We start from the raw sequence: 22,241 nt of genomic DNA, 5'->3' as shown, positions 1-22,241 counted from the left end.
TATTCTCTGAAACGTATTGAACTTGACCACCCCTATACCATAAACAGCGCAATCCTGGAAAATTGTGAGCATGTTAAGGACTTGGGTGTTTACCTGGATAAGAAACTGACTTTTAACATACATATTGATGAAGTATCCTGTGGCGCTCTTAAATCTTTAGGATTTCTCCTAAGATCCACAGAAGGTTTTCAATAGTCCATTATGTCTAACGGCATTATACATGAGCCTTGTGAAATCAAAAATCAATTATGCCTCTCAAATTTGGTCACCAATTCACCAGGTCCATATCCGGAGGTTAGAAAATGTTCAGCGTAAATTCCTAAAATATCTCTCGTTCAAACTGGATGGTGTTTTCCCAGAGCGTGGTTATAACCACTTACGGCTGTTGCAAGGTTTGATCTTTTATCTATTGAGCAAACTCATAGACTTCACTCTTTATCTTTCCTTTATAAACTTTGTAACGGTCATGCGGACTGCGCTTTCGCTATTAGCTCGGCTGAACTTTTCAGCTCCGCTCGTCCGTACTAGAAATCAAAACACGTTCTACCTGTCAAACGTCAGGACTTGTTTAGCCGGTAAGGCACCCTCTCTACCGGGCCTGTACTGATTTCAATGATGTTGAGAGACTGGCATCTGTTGATATATTTGGCGACTCACTGCGTCAATTCAGGAATGTTTTGGTCGGGCAAATGAAGAATCCTAACATTTTGTGATATTTTATTTTTTTATTGTAGTTCGTTAGATTTAGAGTTTTGCTTTCACTTTATATTTATATTAGGTGTTATTTTTTTTTTAAGATTACATATAGATTTGTTATATTTTGCATTGTACTTTTATGGTTGATTTGTGCTTATGTTAGCTTCATTTATTATGAATGTTCTGAATTTTTAGTGTACACAATTGTCTTTAATTTGGGATTTCCTGTTAGACAATAAACTATTATTTATTTATTTATTTATAACAAATTAATACAATTAATTTTTTTCATTTTTTGGGTAGGGAGTTTATAACATTTTTTGGGTAGGGTGTTTAAAATAATATCAATAATTAAAAATAGTAAAGTATATAAACGATCTTTTACGGAAACTAATAAAAAATTGTTTTTGGAATCTTTGAGCGAACAAAACTGGGCCAGTGTATATGAAGTTCAAGATAATGATACTGATAAACAGTGGTGTACTTTTCATAAAATATATTCTGAAATTTTTAACCAACATTTTCCTTTAAAGCTAGTATCAATAAAGAACAAAAAGAAACATTTATATGATAATCCACTAATTCTAGAACATAAGAAAAAAATGGATATTTTACTACCACTCTCGAAACATTACCATTATTACAAAGAACTATATAAAAAATATAAAAAACAATATGACATATTATTAAAGCAATGTAGAGCTATGTCATATCAGGGCAGAGTTGAAAAATCAGATAATAAAGTGAAGTGTATGTGGAGCATATGTAAGGAAATAATTGGTAATAATAAAGATGCATCTCCAAATAATCTTAATCAAAATGGACAACAAATGGTTGAAACATTTAATGAGCATTTATTATCAATTGTTCCCAATCTACTACAAAATTTACCAAGCGGCTATAGCATTAACACTGAAATTAATAATAAATCAATGTTTTTAAGACCAATAACGCCTCAAGAATTAATTGATATAAATGCAAAAATAAAAAATAAACATAGTAGTGGTAATGATGAAATTCCTACAAGCTTGATCAAATTGTCAACTGGTGCTTGTCAAGATGTATTGTGTTATTTAATAAACAGCTCCTTTAAGTCAGGCATATTTCCACAAGAGCTAAAAACCGCACTAATAAAACCTATACATAAAAAAGGCGATCCCAAGTTAATAGATAATTACAGGCCAATTAGTCTTCTTCCGGGTTTTTCAAAGCTCTTTGAGTTAGCAATGTTAAGTAGAATGATGTTTTTTATTAAAGAATGTAACTTGATACGCCAAAACCAACACGGGTATTTAAAAGGGAAATCTACTCAAACAGCAATTTTTGAATTTGTTCGGAGAGTTTTGGAACACATGGAGGTGGGGGAATTGGCACTAGGGATGTTTTTGGATCTCTCTAAAGCCTACGACTGTCTTGACCGAGAATTGCTCTTAAGAAAATTGGAACGATACGGATTTAGAGGGAAGTCTCTCGAGTGGCTACAGTCATATCTTAATAACAGAAAACAACAAGTTTCTATTACCAATGAAGGTAAAATATATAAATCCCAGATACGCACAAATAACATCGGTATAGCTCAGGGTAGTATATTGGGTCCAGTTTTGTTTTTATTATTCCTAAATGACTTAAATCTGGCAGTAAATGGACAAAACCAAAACATAATTAATTATGCTGATGATACCAATCTGTTAATTGGAAAAAAACACCTACCCGAATTAATTGACGAGAGCAAAATTTTATTAGATAATGTATCTAGATGGTTCAATGAAAATAATTTAATTCTGAATTCCGATAAAACAAATGTCATCATTTTTCGAACAAAATTGTCACGAACAAATAGACCACTTATATATGATTCGACTAAAAATATATTAATATCTGACCACACGAAATTTTTAGGAATAATAATTGATGAGCATTTAGATTGGAGTAATCATATAGAATATCTTTTGAAAAAGCTGGGTTCAGTGTGCTATGCAATTAGGGTAATAAGCAAATATATGGATGAGAGAACACTAAAAACACTGTATTATTCCAATTTTCAGTCCGTCATGAGCTATGGGATAATATTTTGGGGCAGCAACAGCAAAATACAACGACTGTTTGTAACACAAAAAAGGGTAATACGCACTGTAAGAAAAATGAATTTCAACGAATCGTGTAGAGGGATCTTTAAGAGTGAAAAAATTATGACAGTATATGCATTATATATTTATGAATGTTTAGTATATTTTTATACATGAATAGAGAATGTTTGAGAGTAACATAATACATCAGTACAATACTAGAAAGAATTTATTAAACTATCCTGCTCATAAACTTGCGATTACGGAAAAAAGCCCTTTGTATATGTGTTTAAAGTTTTATAATGAACTGCCCTTAACACTTAGACTCTGTGGAAAGTTAAGCGAATTTAAATTTAAGTTAAAAAAATTATTTATTAAATATAGAGCCTTATAGCTTGCCAGAATTTTTTAATTTCAATGGTTAATTAGGGATTAAGGAAATATTGTTGAATTATATCCAATATTGTAAAATTTTAGGTTTATTTTTTTTTCTATATATTTTCCCGTTTATGTAAGTAGACTTATCTAATTTTTGTAAAATATGTGTAATATGCTTTGGAATATTTATTTTGATGTTTGACGATATTTCTCTTTATGTTTTTTTTTGTAACATAATTTGGAAATAAATAAATATTATATTATTATTATTATAGCTGGTTTATAGTAACCAGAAACTTTATTAATAGACCTATTTTACTTTTGTTTTAGGATTAAAACTGGACTTGAAAATGGTTCAGGATCATGATTCTCGTAAAGTCTTCTTTGCTTGGATATTCACTTTGTTATTGCAATTAGGCAGTTTTTTCGAAAATGAGATTTTTAATGCCATTTAAAAAAATTGGCCGATCGTTTCCCTGCAACAGTCAGTTCTTCTGCATTTAAAATTGGTAGGTGGGTGGAATAAACACTGTTATTTTTGTTATTATATTATAAAAAGTTTATTTATTTTTATGTATAAATAAATATGTTTATAAACAGTACAATTTTTGCTTTTTTTATAATTTCCTTTATAATAGTAGTATTCTTTTTAGCCTCTGAAAGAAACTGCAATTTTTCACTTAAACTGATTTATTCCCTACACCACGTTCCCTTTACGTGGTATAGGGAATAAATCAGTTTAAATGAAAATTTTCAGTTTCAGAATGAAAGAATACTACTAATAATGCCTAATTTAAAGTTCCCCCCAGCCAGAATGTGCGATAATGTCTTACGATATGTTTTATACCTATCTCTTTCTTTTTCATATAAAGCACACATAATAAAGAAAGATAGCATTAAAAACGTATGTCCTGCCGTGGTCCTGCTAATTGGTTTCAAAATTGTTATTCTGAGTTGCGCTACGGGAACGCGGTCCCACTCTTTACCATGATATTTGTCAGTCTCTTTTTATTTGTTTTTCTATATATATACTACATATATATATATATATATATATATATATATATATATATATATATATATATATATATATATATATATATATATATATATATATATATGTAGCACTTTTGGTAACTTTTAAACTCGAAGAAACTTATAATAAATCGAAAAAATATCAAGATTTTAACACCCTGTAGCTACGAAACAAAGCAGAAACGGACCTATGTTAATAGGAAAAATAAATCTTATTTTTACGTGAAGAATCTCCCCACGAGGGATGGCACATGTTTTTTGAAACACCCTGTATACAGTTTGCTAAAAAAAATCATGAAAATAGGACTAAAAATAACACTTAAAATTTGAAGAAAAACATTCCTATTGCGTTTTTTTTGTCTCTGAGTGTAGTATAGAGTTCTATAATTCTTTTTTTTTGTGTATCTCAGTCAGAGGGTTCTACTTCACCTCCAAAACTGCTCACAGAGGCCGACTTGATAGCGTTGATGGAAAAGCACGGTATAGGCACTGATGCCACGCACGCTGAACACATTGACACGATCAAATCGAGAGAATATGTCGGCTTGCAAGATATTTACTTTGTTCCTGGTACTTTAGGAATGGGACTTGTTGAAGGGTGAGCGTTTATACTACTCATTTTTTTGGGGTTTGATCATATATACTTTGTGGATACCGCTATATAAAATTTATACAGTGTAACAGATGAAGTCTGGATCATGTGGTACTTTTTAGGGTTCCGTACTCAAAGGGTAAAAACGGGAACCCTATTATAGTCTGTGAAACGAATAACTTTGAATTTGACAGTTCCCGCGGGGTTTTCTAGTGTAAATTTTATTAGGTTAGCAACTTGCGGCCATGCTGATGCAATGTCTCTAATAGAACAGCCTCGGAGCGAGATTTATGACGGAAACGCATAATTATTCCTCGTATATGTAATTTTTTGGATTATATTCGACACTATTTTTTTCATATGACACAACACTGATGAAGGCTATAAACGTTAGCTATAACGTTTTTTTTTAAACCAAAAGAAATAATGAAACCCCAAATGAAAACTTAATCAGCGTTTTTCCCGAACCTAAATCCCAAAAAAATCAAAAATTTTAGAATAATTTTACATATAAAATGAGAGCGATCTTTATTTCATAGCCATCGCTGACCCCTTTTTTTCAATGATATTGTATTATTTGCAAATATAATTTTTCGAACATTGATTATTACAAATTATACATATAAATTTTGTGAATGCAAATAATAATACATCACTATTAGTAGATATTGAATGTTTTTTGTTAAATTAGATCGATTTTCAAACCCTAAAATTTAAAATATATTTTATATTTTACCCGTTATGCCCATTATCTTCTCTATTTTACCCATTATGCCCATATACCTATTCACTATTTTTATATTGTAAAACATTTGCTGCATTTTTATGGTTTATAGTTTATTTGCCATAGTATTTATTACTATAAATACGTTTATATATTCTATTTATTAACTGTATATTATTTATATTTCATGTAAACTATATCAATTTTTAAAATACAAATCAAAAATACGAGGAATAATTATGTTTTCAATGTATTCTACAACATATTTATTAATCCGTAGTATCTAACTAGCGTGACGTCATAAATCTCGCTCCGAGGCTGTTTTATTAGAGACGGCATTGGTCTGATATTTAGAAATGTCAAAGGCTGATGACATTTTACTTATGTAAATTATGACATTTCGCGTTGATTTTTGCAAGAAGAGGAAGAACTGTCACTTGTTTTATTATTTTCCTTTTCTATTTCACGAAAGTAAAAAGAGTTACCTATCTGATTCGTTCCGGCACTCATTTTAAAGAATATCAGTAACTTTTTGGACAGAAGGATTTTATATTTCCCATGTTGGTAAAAAATAACGGTCAAAATTCAAAGTTATTCATTTTATAGATTATACCACAGATTATACAGATTATAATCTTTGTTTTTTCTTTATTGTTTTTCGTGGTTCCAATTTTCGGAATCGGGCACTAGTTAGGCGACTAGTTTGCGCACATAGCACGCCCACTTATGGCCTCTAAAATTGTGCACAGCGCCTGACCGGCACAGTTATTAGAGAGATATCGGAAAACCGAATAGCGTCATCCAGTATTTACGCGTACCTTATCATGGTTACGATATGCGCGAGTCAATTTTTAACGCAACACCCGCTAATAACTTTACCACCTGACGTAATTTGCGGATCAATTACACCAAGCGCTCTTTCTAAATAACCTCTGATAACGTTTAAAAATTGCTTAAATGGGCACGTGCGGGTATTTGACAACCGGAGCCGGCTGGCGAGATCTTTTATTTTAGGTTATGTTTGAATTGTTTTGAATTATTGCTTTAGTTTTATTAGGTAATTTGATATTGAAGTAGCTGGGATTAGTTTTAATCTAAATAATCTATCGGTTTATGCTAGCAGTAATAACGAGTATAAATAAAAAAATGGTCAATACAACGCTCGCCGTTTTTAGCGCACATTCAGCTTTGGGTTTTGGTTTTAGCGCTATTTTTACAGAAAATAAATTCTGAACTTTGATCAAGTGACAAGAACATTATCATTGCCAATATCTCCTGGTTATAATGTAGTTTTTTTTTCAAAATATTGCATTCTTTTAGCTTAAAAAAACTTATGCGGCTTTTTTTGCGAGAGCTACCGGAGCTGCGTTAATAAGGAGATGGCTATGTACGTCAATCATAGCCACAATTTCTACTAACTTTTGACCTTTCTTTTCGGTCGCATTTCCCTCTATTTAATAATAAATAATTAAAAAAAAACACACAAATACTACTGGTAGTAAAGAACCCAAGTAGCATTTGGACGTTATCTAACGTCGGGTATACGTCGCGTTCAATAAACCCGACGTCGGGTACCAACGTCGGTTCGACCGCCTGACGACCCTTATTTGCACCTAAATGGGGAATACAGATTCGGGTCGCCTCGACGTCGGTATCTGACCTAATAGGGAATGTAATTCTACCAATTACCAACGTCATATTACGTTGGATTTTAGTCACTTAAAATTCGTCGCTAAACACTTACGTTACGTTTGGTTTCATATTCGCTACCAAGAATACATAAAAACCTAACCAGACTACCTAATTACAAATGGATTCATAATCACTCCTCGAATATAACTATAAATGCCTATTTAATTTCATATTATAATAATTCTGAATCATTAATCCAGACATCAGTTTTGTCAACGGAAGTCACTTTCTTGATATATCTGATTAAAATACTCCGGAAAACAACGAGCGCCTTCAAAATTAGGTAGATTTATGAAATTAAAATGTCTATAGAAAAGTAACTCGCAAAATATTTTTTAATTTTTTCTAGCTGGTTTAATCATAAAACTGTACTGTGGTTCCCCCAAACTCAACCTTATCAATATTATTCTACTAGAAATCGAAATGTGAATATAAATTTTAAAACATAAAACGATTTTAAAATGGCTGACAATCGGATACGTGTTAAGAATGGCGGATTTCTGTGTCCGACTTAATATGAACTACCAATATACCAATTCCGACCGGGTCTCCAACATTAGTCGTCTCACACGACCGAAGTCATCAAACCGGACGACCGGCAATCGTATTATGACGTATATAATTTCAACGTACGCTACGTAACCTCACTTTGCGTTTTGCGTATCAATGATTTGTGGATTTGTGCAACTATATTTTAGTTTTTGTTTTCTCGTTAAAAAAAATGGGCAGCACTTTTTTAAGCCTAACCTCACATGTCGGAGGAGGATGGGGTCTGCTGGTATCCTAAGCTAAAAATGAAATTAAGATGCACCAGTGTAATGCAGCATCTCTTCCGGATAAAAAGCATTTACGGGTGGAGGCAAGACATCACTACTACTATTATTATTTTGCAAAAGCCTCGACCTCTTTCTGTAAAATGTAGATGAATGTCTAAATGCCTTTTAGTGTTTTTTAGGCATAATAAAAATTTAAATTTGTTTACAAAAACTTTTTATTAGGTTATGTTCATGATGTTCATTAGGTCGCAAATGCTACTTAATGGGTTGTATTTACGGACATAAATAGAGATACATAAATTAGGTTATAAATATGAACATAAAATACAACAAAATATAATTGGACGTTAGTTTAGGGATTATCAGTGAGACGTATCCTATTCGGACAACGGGTAGACGTCGGGCTAGTTCAAGTATATGTACGTCGTGCAAGCCAACGTGGGAACGACGTTGGGAAATTCATAAAAATGGTACGTTGTTATTTTGTACGTCGACAGATCGTTGGATTTACCGACTCGGATCCAACGACGTCGCTTTTAATAGGAAAGCGACGTCACAGGTCGTATCACGAGCACCCGACCTAAATTTGCACAAAGTCTGACGTCGCTTCAGGTCAGATTTAGTTCGAAGTCAGATAAATGCTACTTGGGAAGCTGTGGCAAAAATTTTCTATACTCCGTGTAAACAAAAGACTATCGCAAATACTGTCTTTCGATTGACGTACATAGCCATCTCTTTATTAACGCAGCGCCGCGCCGCACACTGGTTCGCTCTTATGGACGTACGTGGCCAAAACCTGTATTTTATTATATCAGTGAAAATGAATGTATCAGTTAATATTTTTTAGTAAATCTATAAATATTTAGGCGTTTGGAGTTGCCTAACATATAAAAAAAGTGCTTTATCATTAGGCGTTTTCAATGATGATTGTTCATTAGAATTTAAAAGTGTTATTATTTACCAATAATTACAAGGGTATTACTTTATAAAGGTATTTAACAAAAATTGAAAAAAAAAACAGATTGAAGAATGGTTAGAACATAACCGGTATATAGTTCATAAGCTAATAAATAGATAGATACAGAGTGGCCTATTAGTGTGAGAAAGTCCAATATCATCGTTGTAGACGAAAATATGAAAAAAAGTATTATATAGATATTTGCATGGTTTATAACAGTGCATATCCTAAAAATATTTTGTTATATACAGGGTATCAAAAAAAGTAATGATAAAGCGTTGTCTTTTTTAAATCACAGCTCCCATTTTTCTGTACATAATTCGATTCAGCATAAAATTGTGCATATAGGACACTATTTTTATTTGGAAAACTATGCGGTGTTGCCATGCTATTTCTTCTTTATTAAAATTTTGGTTAATAATAGTAGGTACCTACATATATCCGAAAATTGGTTAAAACCTGAAGTTAATTTATATTTGTTAATATCTAGTACTATACTATGTTAATACCCTGAACTTTACCAATATTTTCTTAACACCAAAGAAACGAGAATAAATTTGTGAAGAAAAACTCACATTAATGTGTGCCGGTTATTTTTTTATGGCGTGGCTAACAATGTAATATTTAAAATACTCTATTTCAATTTTTTAAATGCACATTTCTTAGCCATGCAACATTTATATAAAACTTTTGTTTACGAAGACAATTTATGCTGAATAGCAGATATTAGCAGCTAATTTGACATGGTTCTTAAAAAAGACATTATGAAGTTTCATTTAAGTTAAAAACAATCACTTAGTTCAGCTTCGATATCCTTGATTTAGTTATGTATAAAAATATATTTCAAAGGTACAATATATGTTGATATTTTGAAATGGTTAGTATTATTTTTTTTTCATTTTATTTATCAAAAACTGATATTATATGAGGAAAGTATACGTGCAGTATAGTCTAATTATAATATGCACTATTTTATATTCTTTTTGAAAACACTAAGCGAGTAATTTATTCATTGTCGATACAAAAAATAGTTAAATGCTTTTTAGACTATTGTATATAAAATGTTATTACATAGGTGCTCTAAAGTGAATTTTCCCAAAATATATTTTTATAACAAATATTTCATGTTTTTAAATATAGATTATAAAATATTTGATCATATATGATCAAAATAATTTTTTTCGATATATTGAGTTTTGGCCAAATTTTTATAAGGGAGGGAACTACTGTGCGCCGGTAGCTCTCGCAAGTTTTTTTTAAGCTAAAACAATGCAATATTTGGAAAAAAGAACTACATTATAACCAGGAGATATCGGCAATGATAATGTTCTTGTCATTTGATCAAAGTTCAGAATGTATTTTCTGTAAAAATAGCGCTAAAACTAAAACCAAAGCTGAACGTGCGCTAAAAACGGCGAGCGTTGTACTGACCATTTTTTTTTTATTTATACTCGTTATTACTGCTAGCATAAACCGATAGACCTAAATTTTGAATATGTTGTAACTAAATGTATAACTAATTAAATGATAGTATTCATATCTGTCAGTTTTAAAATTTATAACAGAGATTTTAATCTCAAAGTTATAATATGCTCGGGCAATGTAAACAAGTCGAAAATATACAAAATAATCCAAGTTATTTAGGCTTGTCGGAAGCGCTAAAGACTCATGAGTATTTCTATGCAAAAATCAACACGATACGATAATTATTAACGAAATGACTGCAGGTTCAAAATTATTTATTTTGTTAAATCGGCGCGCAAGAACGCGTCGCTGTCTCGCCGGACGCTCAATTGATATCAAATATATTAAGTTAGTTAAACAATTATATTTTTTTTATAAAATGTTATCCATAGCTTTATCCACCAAAGTATACATGACTTAGACTTATGTTTAACTGTATAAAATAAATGTGAACTTTCACTACTTAATTTATTTCTTCATACAGTTATAATAATATAGGTTTGGAAGTATCCCTAGCCAAACCGATACTGAGAGCTGACTTCGAAAAGGACTTAAAATTAATCTGTGACGGTTTGAAAGACCCCGAAGTGGTCAGGAGGGAACAGGTAGCGAAATACAGGGCCGTATTTCAAACTGTTGCCGAAAAAATGAGGTTATATTTACTAAATAATGTAATACACAGGTTTTATGAATGTTTTTTTTGGTTATATAGGTTAATAGATGAAAGTTTAGCCAACCGTCTCGATGACGCGCCCCAGGCTGTCCAACAGTTGAACGATGGTGGAAATGACGATTACAGGCCTGCCATGAAATGCCCGAAGTGCGGCCAGGACATGACACTTAGGTGAGTCTAGAATTAAAAAAATAAGAAAAATGCTTTGAATAAGAAGACTAAGGAAGGAGCATAATGCTATCCATGTATTCATGCATGGTGGGCGGAAAAAGGACTCTAGGGTGGGGATCCTTGACAGTTCTGTTTGACTATAATGAATTTGATTTGAAATTTTGTGGATTTGTCAGTCTTTACGGAGCTTATTTTATGTTATTTATTATTTATTCTACTACTGATAGTTGTATAAAGGTAGTAAATCTAGATGGAAATTGTGGCAGAACTTAAATTAACAGTGACGCTATCGCGATTTATCGAAAAAGACTCTAAAATAGTTGGTTATGTAGCGTACGGTAGATCTCGGCAAAAGTCGAGTGAAATAATGGAACAACTTTTCGCTAGTAAGTATATATAATGTTGCGGGCCGGTGTGGACTCGACCTAACCTCACAATATGGCCCGCCCTCGGATGACCTTAACATCGCATAGACACCGCAATGATTCATTCGTTCGAGAAGAATCGAGTTCCACTGGAATGGACTAGTACATACGAGAACATCCGAAAACCTTCTCTACGCACCTAATGATCTATGGACTATTCTAGAGTTCTTTACCTGTCGGTATAAAAGCCGGCGGCGGTGGCCTACAGGGGGCAGTTATAAATATACAGTTGACGCGCTAAAATTCAAAATAAATTCTAAGTTATAAATCGTTTGTAAATAGTTCTATAAGTCTTTTATCGTTATTGTTTTTGTTAATTAGTGTTAAATAAATAGTGTTTAAATAAATTGTGACTTTCTATCCCCACGGAACCGACGAAAAACGTAACAATAATATACATACGTGTAGTAAACCGATCATTTATGAAATTCACTTAAATTAACTAATTATATATTTTTTCTTGCATTTTTGCTTTTATTTACTACTTGTCAAAGATTAGATGTCAAAGAATTTAGATACGTCAATTTGACTTACCTGCTTCAGTAGCGTATCGGATGTTTGTGGTTATAAATAATTATTGTAACTTATCTATTTTTATTAGAATTTTATATTTTTTTGACAATTTTAATAACTACCAACATTTATTCACAACGTAAAATAAAAAAAAATATATTGAGTCTACCCACGTCTACCCTACATCATAGTTTTACATTTTTTAAATAAAATTAGAACGTCACTGATAAACCGGAATTTAAGTCGGCCATATTTGAGGCCCATCGCGGTGGACCTAAGATTTTTGATATGCTCCTTCCTTAGTCTTCTTATTCAAAGGAAAAATGTAAAATACTATTTTTTGATTGAAAAAAGAACGGCGTCAAGTTGGCTGAGAAATGACGATTGGTAATATTTTCCATATAATCTTACATGTGACAGCGAACTCATTTCCAAGCCAACTCTGACCCCTTTTTTCGATCGTATTTTTTTACCAATTTTAATTTCTATTAGTTTGATGTTTATTTTATATTATTTTTCGTCTATTTTATTATAGTTGGTATTATGCACATACTAATCATTGATTTGTCTGAGATTTTATGCAGAGTGTTTAAATCCAAAAACACATTGTGCCAGTACTTGAATCTTGCATACATTTTTGTTTTTAGGACTAAAAAAGACGGCTCAGGCAAATTTATTAGTTGTACAGGGTATCCTGGTTGTAAACACGCAATTTGGTTACCTAGCATAGTTAAAAATGTCGAAATAACCAATGAAAGCTGTCCAGAAGTCAGTATAATTATTCTATTTGACAGTATAATATTTTGACAGTTGTTTTTAGTGCGGACCTGACTACAAACTGTTAAAATTCACGTTTAGGCCCAACCCTTTTCCTGGAGACCCCAACCCTAATAATTTATGCATAGGCGGCTGTGATACGAACGTACTAGAGGTGTTGTCGATATCTGTCAACAACGTTGTAAGAGGTTATGTAACTTATTTTGATTTTTAAGCTCTGTCTACAGGGTGTTTCAAAAAATAATTCCATCTCCCGTGGGACATGACAAATAAATCTTACTTATTTGTGATGGCACATGTTTTTTAAAACACCCTGTATGTAGACAAGGAATTATTGAAAATATTTTAACATACATATTTTTTTTTTATACAGCAAACGGAAGTAACAATACAACGGTTATTGGTAATAACCAAACTGTTTTTAACAACTCAAATAATAGGGATAGGCAACCAACGATAAATCCAGCTCCTTCGCATACTTTTCATCAAAATAATACAGTGAGAAATACTGCTCAAAATACTCCTAGAAATACGTTTTTGATGGTTCCAACACCAACAGGTGATTTTAGAATTATTTTACCTCTACTTATAGACACTCTGTATAATAATGCGTGATAGATAATTAGAATAAAACGTATTTAGCTCACAACAGTACCAATACGAACCAGAGGGATGATATAATGTGTTCCTGTGACCAACAAGCTGTGATGCTGACTGTCAAGAAAGATGGACCTAACAAAGGTAAAAATTTTGAATAAAAAGTATTTTAAGTTATTTATTAACAACTTAATTTATTAATAAATAAATACAAGATAATAAAACTATGATATTATTCGTACATGATACACAAAAACCGTATTGTAAACTATTGCCAAATACATAAAATTATGATATCAAAAAACTCTTTAGCACTTTTTTTTTAATTAATTTGTAATCTTGTAACACCCTCTATAATTTATTTTAAAAAAAATATATTTTATTTTGAAAATAATAAATAAGATAGATATTTTAATTTTAATTTTAACACTCGGTAATTGTAAATTCATATATAGTAAGTATCTAAGACAATTTTTTAAACTCAGTGCCTTTTGATGGAGTTGTTTTGTTTTTATACTATCCGATTGAAATGACTCTTTTTGGGCATTCACCTGTTAAGCTTGAACTCCCTGTGTCTGTTACTACCTATGTTGGTAACTATTGGTAACTTAAAAGATCTACATCATTCAATATATCGATATTTGAAAAAAAAAGTGAAAGTTTGATATCTGCAGAACAAAGGCACGAAGGATTTTAACAAATAATATACGTACAGTAGAAAAGTACATACCTTTGGCAATCTTCAACATAATTTGGCTTTCTAATAAAATGTATAAGCACTTGTAAATATTTTGTTTTCGTATGATCTCTGCCTTGCTGAGCAGAAAACGACCAAATTTGGTTGATAAAAATGTATCGAAATACAAAGAATATTCATGCATTTTTGTATCAATTGGAATGTCTACTATTTATTCGTATTAGTACACATTTTTTGGCTTATTTCTAACCAAACGCTTTTGTCCGCTAAATTTATCTTCCAACGCACTGTGCGCTCGTCCGTTAAATGCAAAACTAACTGTCACTGTCTAAAATCTTTAGCGCCAACTTCAACTCGGTCAGTAGATGACGTAAAAAAACTGACAGTGCAGGAAGATAGGAATCGAACTATCCTTATCTCTATAGTATCCTTGGGTGGCGCCCTCTACAAGTAGGAGCCATATTGACATGAAAATCAAATTTCTCATGTCAAAGACTTATGTCCCTGTATAGGATTTTTCGTTTATGTTAATTTTTTAGGGCGTCAATTCTACAAGTGCGGCTCTGGAAATTGTAATTTCTTCCTGTGGGATCCGGATTCCTCGGAAGCCAACCCTGGACCTAGTAACACGACGCAAAATCAAAGAGGCAATGGAGAAATAAGGTGTAATTGTAACGTAGCAGCCGTAATGAGGACAGTGAACAAAGAAGGTCCAAATAAGGGACGGCAGTTTTATTGTTGTTCGAAGATTGTGGACAAATGTAATTTCTTCAAATGGGCTGACGAAGTAAGTACATTTTTGACAAGATTTTTTTGACCAAAATGAAAAAAAGTTACACAGTCATAAAATTATGAAAATTTCAGAATTTGTAGGAAATTTTATGTATTTTTGTAATACATAAACTTTTATAAGCTTAAATGCTTTGATTTTTTTATAAAAGTGATTTTTTACCCTTGTTTTTAAACAATTTTTGATGATGGTTAAAAGTTCGCCTACATCTAGTGCCATACTTGTATGATCAAAAAGGACTATACTTTCTTATTCTACACCTTTTAATTAGTTAATAACTGTCGTTTCATCAAAATCGGTGACTTGACCAATATCGACAATTTTCTTCGAAAAATTGCCATTTTTTGGCTATTTTTTACTCGTTTTCAGAATGCTTGGAAACATAGTAAACATAGCCATAAAATTATGAAACTTTCAGCATTTGTAGGAAATTTTATATAGATGCAGAATATATACACCTTTAAATACTTAGATGTCTTGGTTTTGTGAGAAAATTAATTTTTTGGACCCTTGTTTTGAGCTATTTTTGATGATGGTTAAAATCACAGAATATACTAACGAAAAAGAAGCCCAAGTTCCTTGTAATAAATCGGTTCCATTTTCGTAGCGCCATCTCTCGAAAAAGCTGACATACAATACTTCAAAATTAATTTTAACATAATATCAAAACCGAAAAATCAAACTGCAAACACAACCACACTTATCACAACAGAAATTAACACACACTTCCGCGGCAAATGTCCAAGAAAGACTGATCATTCTGATTGGTCCGGTCCGGTCGTAGCTCACGTCGTATTGTCGGTAAGCAAAATCCCTGTCCAAAAATTTTGACGATCAGCGCCATCACCCGTCATAATTGGGAAACTTTTGCTGGAACCATTTTGAATATTTCACTTACATGGCCCTGGTTAAAATGTCTCCTACATCCATTACTATTGCCACAGATTAGGTATCCTATAAGTATACAGATAAAAATCTTTTATGACGATGTGCAAACGAGTCAAATTTCCTGTGCGCAAAAATAAACTCGCGTAAAATAACAATAAACAGCGTATTAGAGAGATATCGCTAAACCGAATAGCGTGCATGGACGTTAATAAGGCCAGGTGTTATTTCCTTTACGTGAGGTTACTAACTCTCTTCATTTATAGTTATCGGATCGCAAAGAAACTTTGAATTTAAAACTTTGAAATTGTTTTGTTTACTAGGTATTTTAAAACTAAAGGGCTAAAGTGCTTATTTCCAGTTGTTCAACGTCTGCCAATGGGTTTAGGACAACAAGCAACAAATTCTCTTAGAAGGGCTAAGTCGTCATCTGCTGTAAACCTAAGACTCTTTATAGGTTCTTTAGTATTGGAAGAGGTGGAATCCATATTTTGGACCATATTTATTTAATTAAAACTAATCCCAGCTACTTAAATATCAAATTACCTAATAAAACTAAAGCAATAATTCAAAACAATTCAAACATAACCTAAAATAAAAGATCTCGCCGGCCGGCTCCGGTTGTCAAATACCCGCACATGCCCATTTAAGCAATTTTTAAACGTTATCAGAGGTTATTTAGAAAGAGCGCTTGGTGTAATTGATCCGCAAATTACGTCAGGCGGTAACGTTATTAGCGGGTGTTGCGTTGACTCGCGCATATCGTAACCATGATAAAGCCTAGTTCATGCACTTGCGAATTGCGAAATGCGTTCTGTTTGCCTTGTAATTGGTCGGTTTCAAGGTCTCCCTTGAAGGCAACCAATCAGAACAAAAACAGAACGCATTTCGCAATTCGTAAATCGCAATTCGCAAGTGCATGAACTAGGCTTAAGGTACGCGTAAATACTGGATGACGCTATTCGGTTTTCCGATATCTCTCTAATAACTGTGCCGGTCAGGCGCTGTGCACAATTTTAGAGACCATAAGTGGGCGTGCTATGTGCGCAAACTAGTCACCTAACTAGTGCCCGATTCCGAAAATTGGAACCACGAAAAACAATAAAGAAAAAACAAAGATTATAATCTGTATAATCTGAGCTATTGTCGTAAGACTACAATAGCCCATATTTTCTTATTCTACGCCTTTTAATTAGTAAATATCAGAAGTTTTAACAAAACGACGAAACGAAAATCAAAGACATGACGAAAATCGCCAATTTTCGTGACATGTATGGAAAAAAGTCGAAAAATTGCCTTTTTTTGCTATTTTTTACCCGTTTTTTAGGACGCTTGGAAACATAGCCATAAAATTATGAAAATTGGAGTTTTTGTAGGAAATTTTACGTAGATTATGAATATACGTCGTACAAAATAAAAACCGTTGCGGGCTATCGATTAGGCTAATAAACGTGTGCAGTGCTACCACTACACAAATATGGCCCTTATGGGACGTTTTCAATGAGTTTTAAATCTCCCACTCGATATATTGTGTTGGCAACGGCGAGGAAGCGGTTGCAGCGGTGCCACGTTTATTTGACATTTGCCAGAATTTTTTGAACGTTAGTTGAGAGTCTCGTGTGTATTGTATCTTTTAAAACATTTATTTATCGATCGAAAACTGTTGTTTTCAGAATATTTTGTGTAGTAATTAGTTTTTTCTTTGAAAAATGCCTAAGCAGTTAAATAGTCGGTTTTTATTTTGAGAAAGAAAACCTACTATTCTTCTATGGAAAATACTTATTAATTCTTGAAATATTTCTTAATAATAATAAAAAAATCTTTCTTTTAGGATAACGATCCAAATAATTCATTTCATGGTGGTAACGATGACCATGGAGGTGGTGGTGGAGGTGACAACCTAAATTGGAGTTTCAGAGGCAAAACGTCACGGGGTAGAGGCAAGAAAACAACCAACAGAACAACCCCATATAACAGAAATCAGAGTACGGGTACAAGGAAAAGAAAATGTGGAAAATGTGCACAAGAAGGTAAATTTATACTTTTATTTTAATTTAAAAAAAAATTATAACAATTCTAAATATTTCAGGTCATACAAAGCCAAACTGTCCTAACTAGGACCCCAAAATATCAGTCTATGTACATATTTATTTATTTAATTCTAACCATTTAAGTGCCTTAGCCATAGATTAGTTCCAAAAAAAGTTTCTCATTCCCTAAAGTTTGTTTCTTTTAACCCCTGTATAACCTCGTCCTGTAGTTGATGCTCTGCAGTAATTTGTGTCATCTATTAATATAAAAATCAAGGAAAAATATACTAAATTATATTGAAATGTTCTTACCATGTTTAAAAGAACCTCGAATTTTAATTTTAAAAGATTGTTCTCCTCTTCTAATTCCTCGTTTCTTTTTTTCAGTTTTTCGTTTAATTTGTAAATAGAACTATTTTTACCTGAGCCTAAAAATTGCAATGTAGGAATAATTAATTTTAATGCAATTTTATTCAGAAATAAATGCAAATATTTCGTGATACGCCTATGAGATTATTTAGAATTTAAGAAAACTTTTTAGAGCCGCAGATTCTTCAGGATTTTTTTCGTGACCTTGGGACGAAGCGCTTGCAACATTGCCACTTCGTACGTGATTTCTTTCATTACTCTACATCTCCAACCTTTGAATAAGAAGACTTAAGGAAGGAGCATAATGCTATCCATATATTCATGCATGGTGGGCGGAAAAAGCACCATAAAAGCACTTCAGGGTGGGGATCCTTGACAGTTCTGTTTGACGATTCATTTGACACATTTGAATTTGATTTGAAATTTTGTAGATTTGTCAGTCTTTACGGAGCTTAATTTATGTTATTTATTATTTATTCTACTACTGATAGTTGTATAAAGGTAGTAAATCTAGATGGAAATTGTGGCAGCACTTAAATTAATAGTGACACTATCGCGATTTATCGAAAAAGACTCTAAAATAGTTGGTTGTGTAGCGTGCGGTAGATCTCGGCAAAAATTGAGTGAAATAATGGAACAACTTTTCGCTAGTAAGTGACTATATAATATACATAAGTACGTGTAGTAAAACGATCATTTATGAAATTCACTTAAATTAACTAAATTATATATTTTTCTTGCATTCTTAGCTTTTATTTATTACTTGTCAAAGATTAGATGTCAAAGAATTTAGATACGTTAATTTGACTTACCTGCTTCAGTAGCGTATCGGATGTTTATGGTAATAAATACTTATTATAACTTATCTATTTTTATTAGAATTATATATTTTTATAACAATTTTAATAACTACCAACATTTATTCACAACGTAAAATAAAACAACAAATTATTGAGTCTACCCTACATCATAGTTTTACATTTTTTAAATAAAATTAGAACGACACTGATAAACCGGAATTTAAATCGGCCATATTTGAGGCCCATCGCGGTGTACCTAAGATTTTTGATATGCTCCTTCCTTAGTCTTCTTATTCAAAGTCTCCAACTGACCAGATTATTTTTGACAATAATTTTGTTGTATAATAGGACTAATAACGTCTGCCCAAAGAATCAGCGAAGATTTTGACAGACGACATCCAAAAAATGACAGAAAATACCATTTATCTGTGAGTTAAAACGACAAACATGACTGTCATTATCATGGGTCCTCTCCTTGGACAGATTATACCTTTGTTATCCCCAGGGGGGTGACAGTAAACCGGAAAATTGGAAACAGTTGTGGCGCCGTTCTACCCAGGCAGAAAGCATGGCCTTCTAGACTGTCCTAGACAAAAATCTGAATATTTCTATATGATTTCTGTCAATTTCTGCTACGGAACATTTTTATGCACGTCGGCGTCCTGTTCTTTTGTCTTTTGTCTGTGTGTCAGCGTCAGCTCCCGAGGCCTCTGGCAAGGTCGGGCGCCATTTTAATTTTTGCCGTTTAGATTTGATTGGAAGGTTGTTTCTGATATTTCGGCTGAAATTTATAAGTACAAAGATGTTTTTTGGTATAAAGTTCCTTGTTAACACTCTAATAAAGTATATATGATATTAATTACATGAAGAAAATGATGAAATCGACGTTTCTGCGTGTAATAGGTATGGGCCATATTATATGTAAAAATAGATAATATGTTAACTGTTTTTATATTTTTTTAGCTTTAAACCCAAGGATTTTGGGATATTCTTTGCCAAGGATTTTTCCGTATCTCTCCTTTAAAGACTGATCGGTGATTTGAAAGCAATTGAAAGCAAGTTATACAAGGTAAATTATGATTATTGAACTATTATTAGCCTATATTAATTTTCTACAAGATGAACAGAAATGCGTGATTACATATCACATAGGTACCTATTATGTATTTTCATAGCAATAATGCTATAAATCTATGTATGTAGATTATTTTTAAAATACAAATGAGGTATTAGATGTATATGTATTATATTTTTTATTCATTTTATTTTCATTCAAGTCCTGTTTGATTTAATTCACAAAAGTCTTATGTACCTATATTTATATTTTTTACATATTTTTTTGATTCCAGGTTTTGTGTGGGTTCCGGATGCCTTTTTCCTGCTTCCAGTTATTTAGTTTTATGCCCGTGAAGCTGTGAAAACATTTATTTATCTTCAAGTTTCTGTAAGTCAATGCACTGTTACTTTACTAATTCAGTTTAACACAGCATCTCTGATATTATTTAAATATTTGATATTGATACAGTAGTTTATTGGATTATAGCTCTTTAATTGTGTTGATTTGCATATTTACATTGCTCTAAATTCCAAATAAATATTTTGAGTAATTTTGTTGTATTATTTACTACTAGAAAGAGTAAAAAGTATATTAACCCTCATTTAAACCTCCTGAACAGCCCGCCATTAAAAACCGGAAACGGAAATAAATTTCATAAAATTGAAATTGTCATGTCTATGTCATGTCAAATGTCCCAGCCGCCATATCTGAAAATTAGTTACCCAGGCAGCCACGCTGTTTCCATAATTTAACATTGACTTGACACTTCTTCTTGTATTTATTATTTTATGGTTATCCCTTGGATAGCAAAAGTATTAAAATAAGGAATTCATATACTGACTTTCGCGTCAATTTGGCAACATAGGTAGCGGATAACACGTGAATAATCCAGCGGCTCTCAAAATGTTTTTTCCCTTCAATTTTACATGTTTTGTTTAAACATGAGATATCATCTATTTTAGATCATTATTTGTTTAAACCATTAGACTTATTTAAAAAAATATACGTTTTATTTGCACTTATTTTTTGAGACATACTGTTTGTACTTACTGGGTCTCCATTCACCATTGACAAAAATTAACTTTTGGTCACTTAAATTAAGTTTAATACGTTTTTCATCATCAACTAGTTCATCTAAATGATTACTTTTTAAACTGACACTACTTTTCCTCAGTGGAGTTTTTTTGGGTGAAAATTTATTACCAAAAAGTGGCATTTTAACAGAAAAACTACCAACAGAATGAAATATGTTTGTATTTTAAAAACTGTAGCCTTGACAACTACCTATAATAGCACAATATCGAACTTAAATCTAAGAATTTACTTTTCTGGTACTATTTTATCTATCCAGTCCAAATAATCTTTACTGCCTTTCATAATAGGTACGGAAATAACTTCACACACAGTATACGGATGGTTTGCCTTCACATAAGGTATTAAATCATCGACTTTCGATGTTCTAGTTTTGATCATCAACAGAGCTTCGGAGTCTTCGTTAATTTCGTTGTTCCACTCGTAGATAGATGTTATTTTCGGTATAATACTAACGCAGGCAGCTAGTTTTTCTTTAACTAATCCATGAGCGATTTTCTTTGCTACTTCTTCGTTAGGAGTTGTCACGTAAACGGCAGAATGAAGAGAACTGTTTTGTAACTGGTATTTTGGGTCTTCGCTAGACATGCTCGGTGAGGATGCCGTACAAAGTCTTCTAGTAAATCTAAAACGAAGTTCTGAGATTTGTAAATATTTGATTTTTTATTTATTTTGAACGTACCCCAAAAAAAATGCCGATAAAAGGAATGTTTTCCTGTTTGATAATAGCATCATAAGCAATTTAATTGTAACAGAATAAATACTAATTAGCTAGAAACTTACCGATTTAGGTTGATATAAACTTTTTTTATTTGAAATTTTAAAATTTCAAAAAATTGATGTTTCAATTTAGTAAATAAATCTATGCAATCTATGGTTACCGCCACAGATCAGTGTCATCTATTCAGTGCCACAGTTTATCCAGAGATGTAGAGGTAGACAGAATGAACATGAAATTAAAAATGAATAAAAAACAAATTATTA

General features: G+C 32.1%; 3 protein-coding genes across 3 annotated transcripts in view; 1 reads left to right on the top strand and 2 right to left on the bottom strand.

The window, feature by feature from the left end:
* LOC115888746 (DNA topoisomerase 3-alpha) overlaps positions 1-18,129 on the top strand; it is a 29,859-nt gene extending 11,730 nt beyond the window's left edge. Inside the window, exons 9-18 of the mRNA XM_030908581.1 lie at positions 4,586-4,773; positions 10,866-11,033; positions 11,094-11,225; positions 12,811-12,931; positions 12,984-13,128; positions 13,314-13,499; positions 13,583-13,681; positions 14,774-15,021; positions 17,741-17,939; positions 17,999-18,129. Of these exons, the coding sequence (XP_030764441.1) occupies positions 4,586-4,773; positions 10,866-11,033; positions 11,094-11,225; positions 12,811-12,931; positions 12,984-13,128; positions 13,314-13,499; positions 13,583-13,681; positions 14,774-15,021; positions 17,741-17,939; positions 17,999-18,027 (1,515 nt within the window). The 3' untranslated portion in view covers positions 18,028-18,129. The remainder of the gene's footprint in view (positions 1-4,585; positions 4,774-10,865; positions 11,034-11,093; positions 11,226-12,810; positions 12,932-12,983; positions 13,129-13,313; positions 13,500-13,582; positions 13,682-14,773; positions 15,022-17,740; positions 17,940-17,998) is intronic.
* LOC115888748 (protein chibby homolog 1-like) lies at positions 17,940-21,406 on the bottom strand. Its single transcript, XM_030908583.1, has 3 exons — positions 21,216-21,406; positions 18,252-18,367; positions 17,940-18,196 (listed from the first exon to the last, which is right to left on the bottom strand). The coding sequence occupies exons 1-3, from the start codon at positions 21,379-21,381 to the stop codon at positions 18,119-18,121; spliced, it is 360 nt and encodes a 119-aa protein (XP_030764443.1). The 5' UTR covers positions 21,382-21,406; the 3' UTR covers positions 17,940-18,118.
* On the bottom strand, positions 21,404-22,087 carry LOC115888747 (protein CutA homolog). The gene is made up of 3 exons (XM_030908582.1): positions 22,041-22,087; positions 21,940-21,972; positions 21,404-21,882 (listed from the first exon to the last, which is right to left on the bottom strand). Exon 3 carries the CDS (start codon positions 21,843-21,845, stop codon positions 21,486-21,488), a length of 360 nt encoding a protein of 119 aa, XP_030764442.1. The 5' UTR covers positions 21,846-21,882; positions 21,940-21,972; positions 22,041-22,087; the 3' UTR covers positions 21,404-21,485.
* Between the last annotated feature and the right edge of the window lie 154 nt (positions 22,088-22,241).

Source organism: Sitophilus oryzae, unplaced genomic scaffold (assembly GCF_002938485.1).
Source record: "Sitophilus oryzae breed Bouriz unplaced genomic scaffold, Soryzae_2.0 scaffold_808_pilon_pilon, whole genome shotgun sequence".
Taxonomy (NCBI): Eukaryota; Metazoa; Arthropoda; class Insecta; order Coleoptera; family Curculionidae; genus Sitophilus; species Sitophilus oryzae.
Note: the sequence above shows the minus strand (reverse complement) of the source record. Positions and strands in the feature narration are given on the sequence as shown.

Coding starts and splice junctions, on each gene's coding strand:
- LOC115888748 (XM_030908583.1), bottom strand. CDS start 21,381: ATGCCACTTTTTGGTAATAAATTTTCACCCAAAAAAACTCCACTGAGG. Junction 18,368..21,215: donor CAATGGTGAATGGAGACCCA/GTAAGTACAAAC, acceptor TGCAATTTTTAG/GCTCAGGTAAAAATAGTTCT. Junction 18,197..18,251: donor TCGAGGTTCTTTTAAACATG/GTAAGAACATTT, acceptor TTATATTAATAG/ATGACACAAATTACTGCAGA.
- LOC115888747 (XM_030908582.1), bottom strand. CDS start 21,845: ATGTCTAGCGAAGACCCAAAATACCAGTTACAAAACAGTTCTCTTCAT.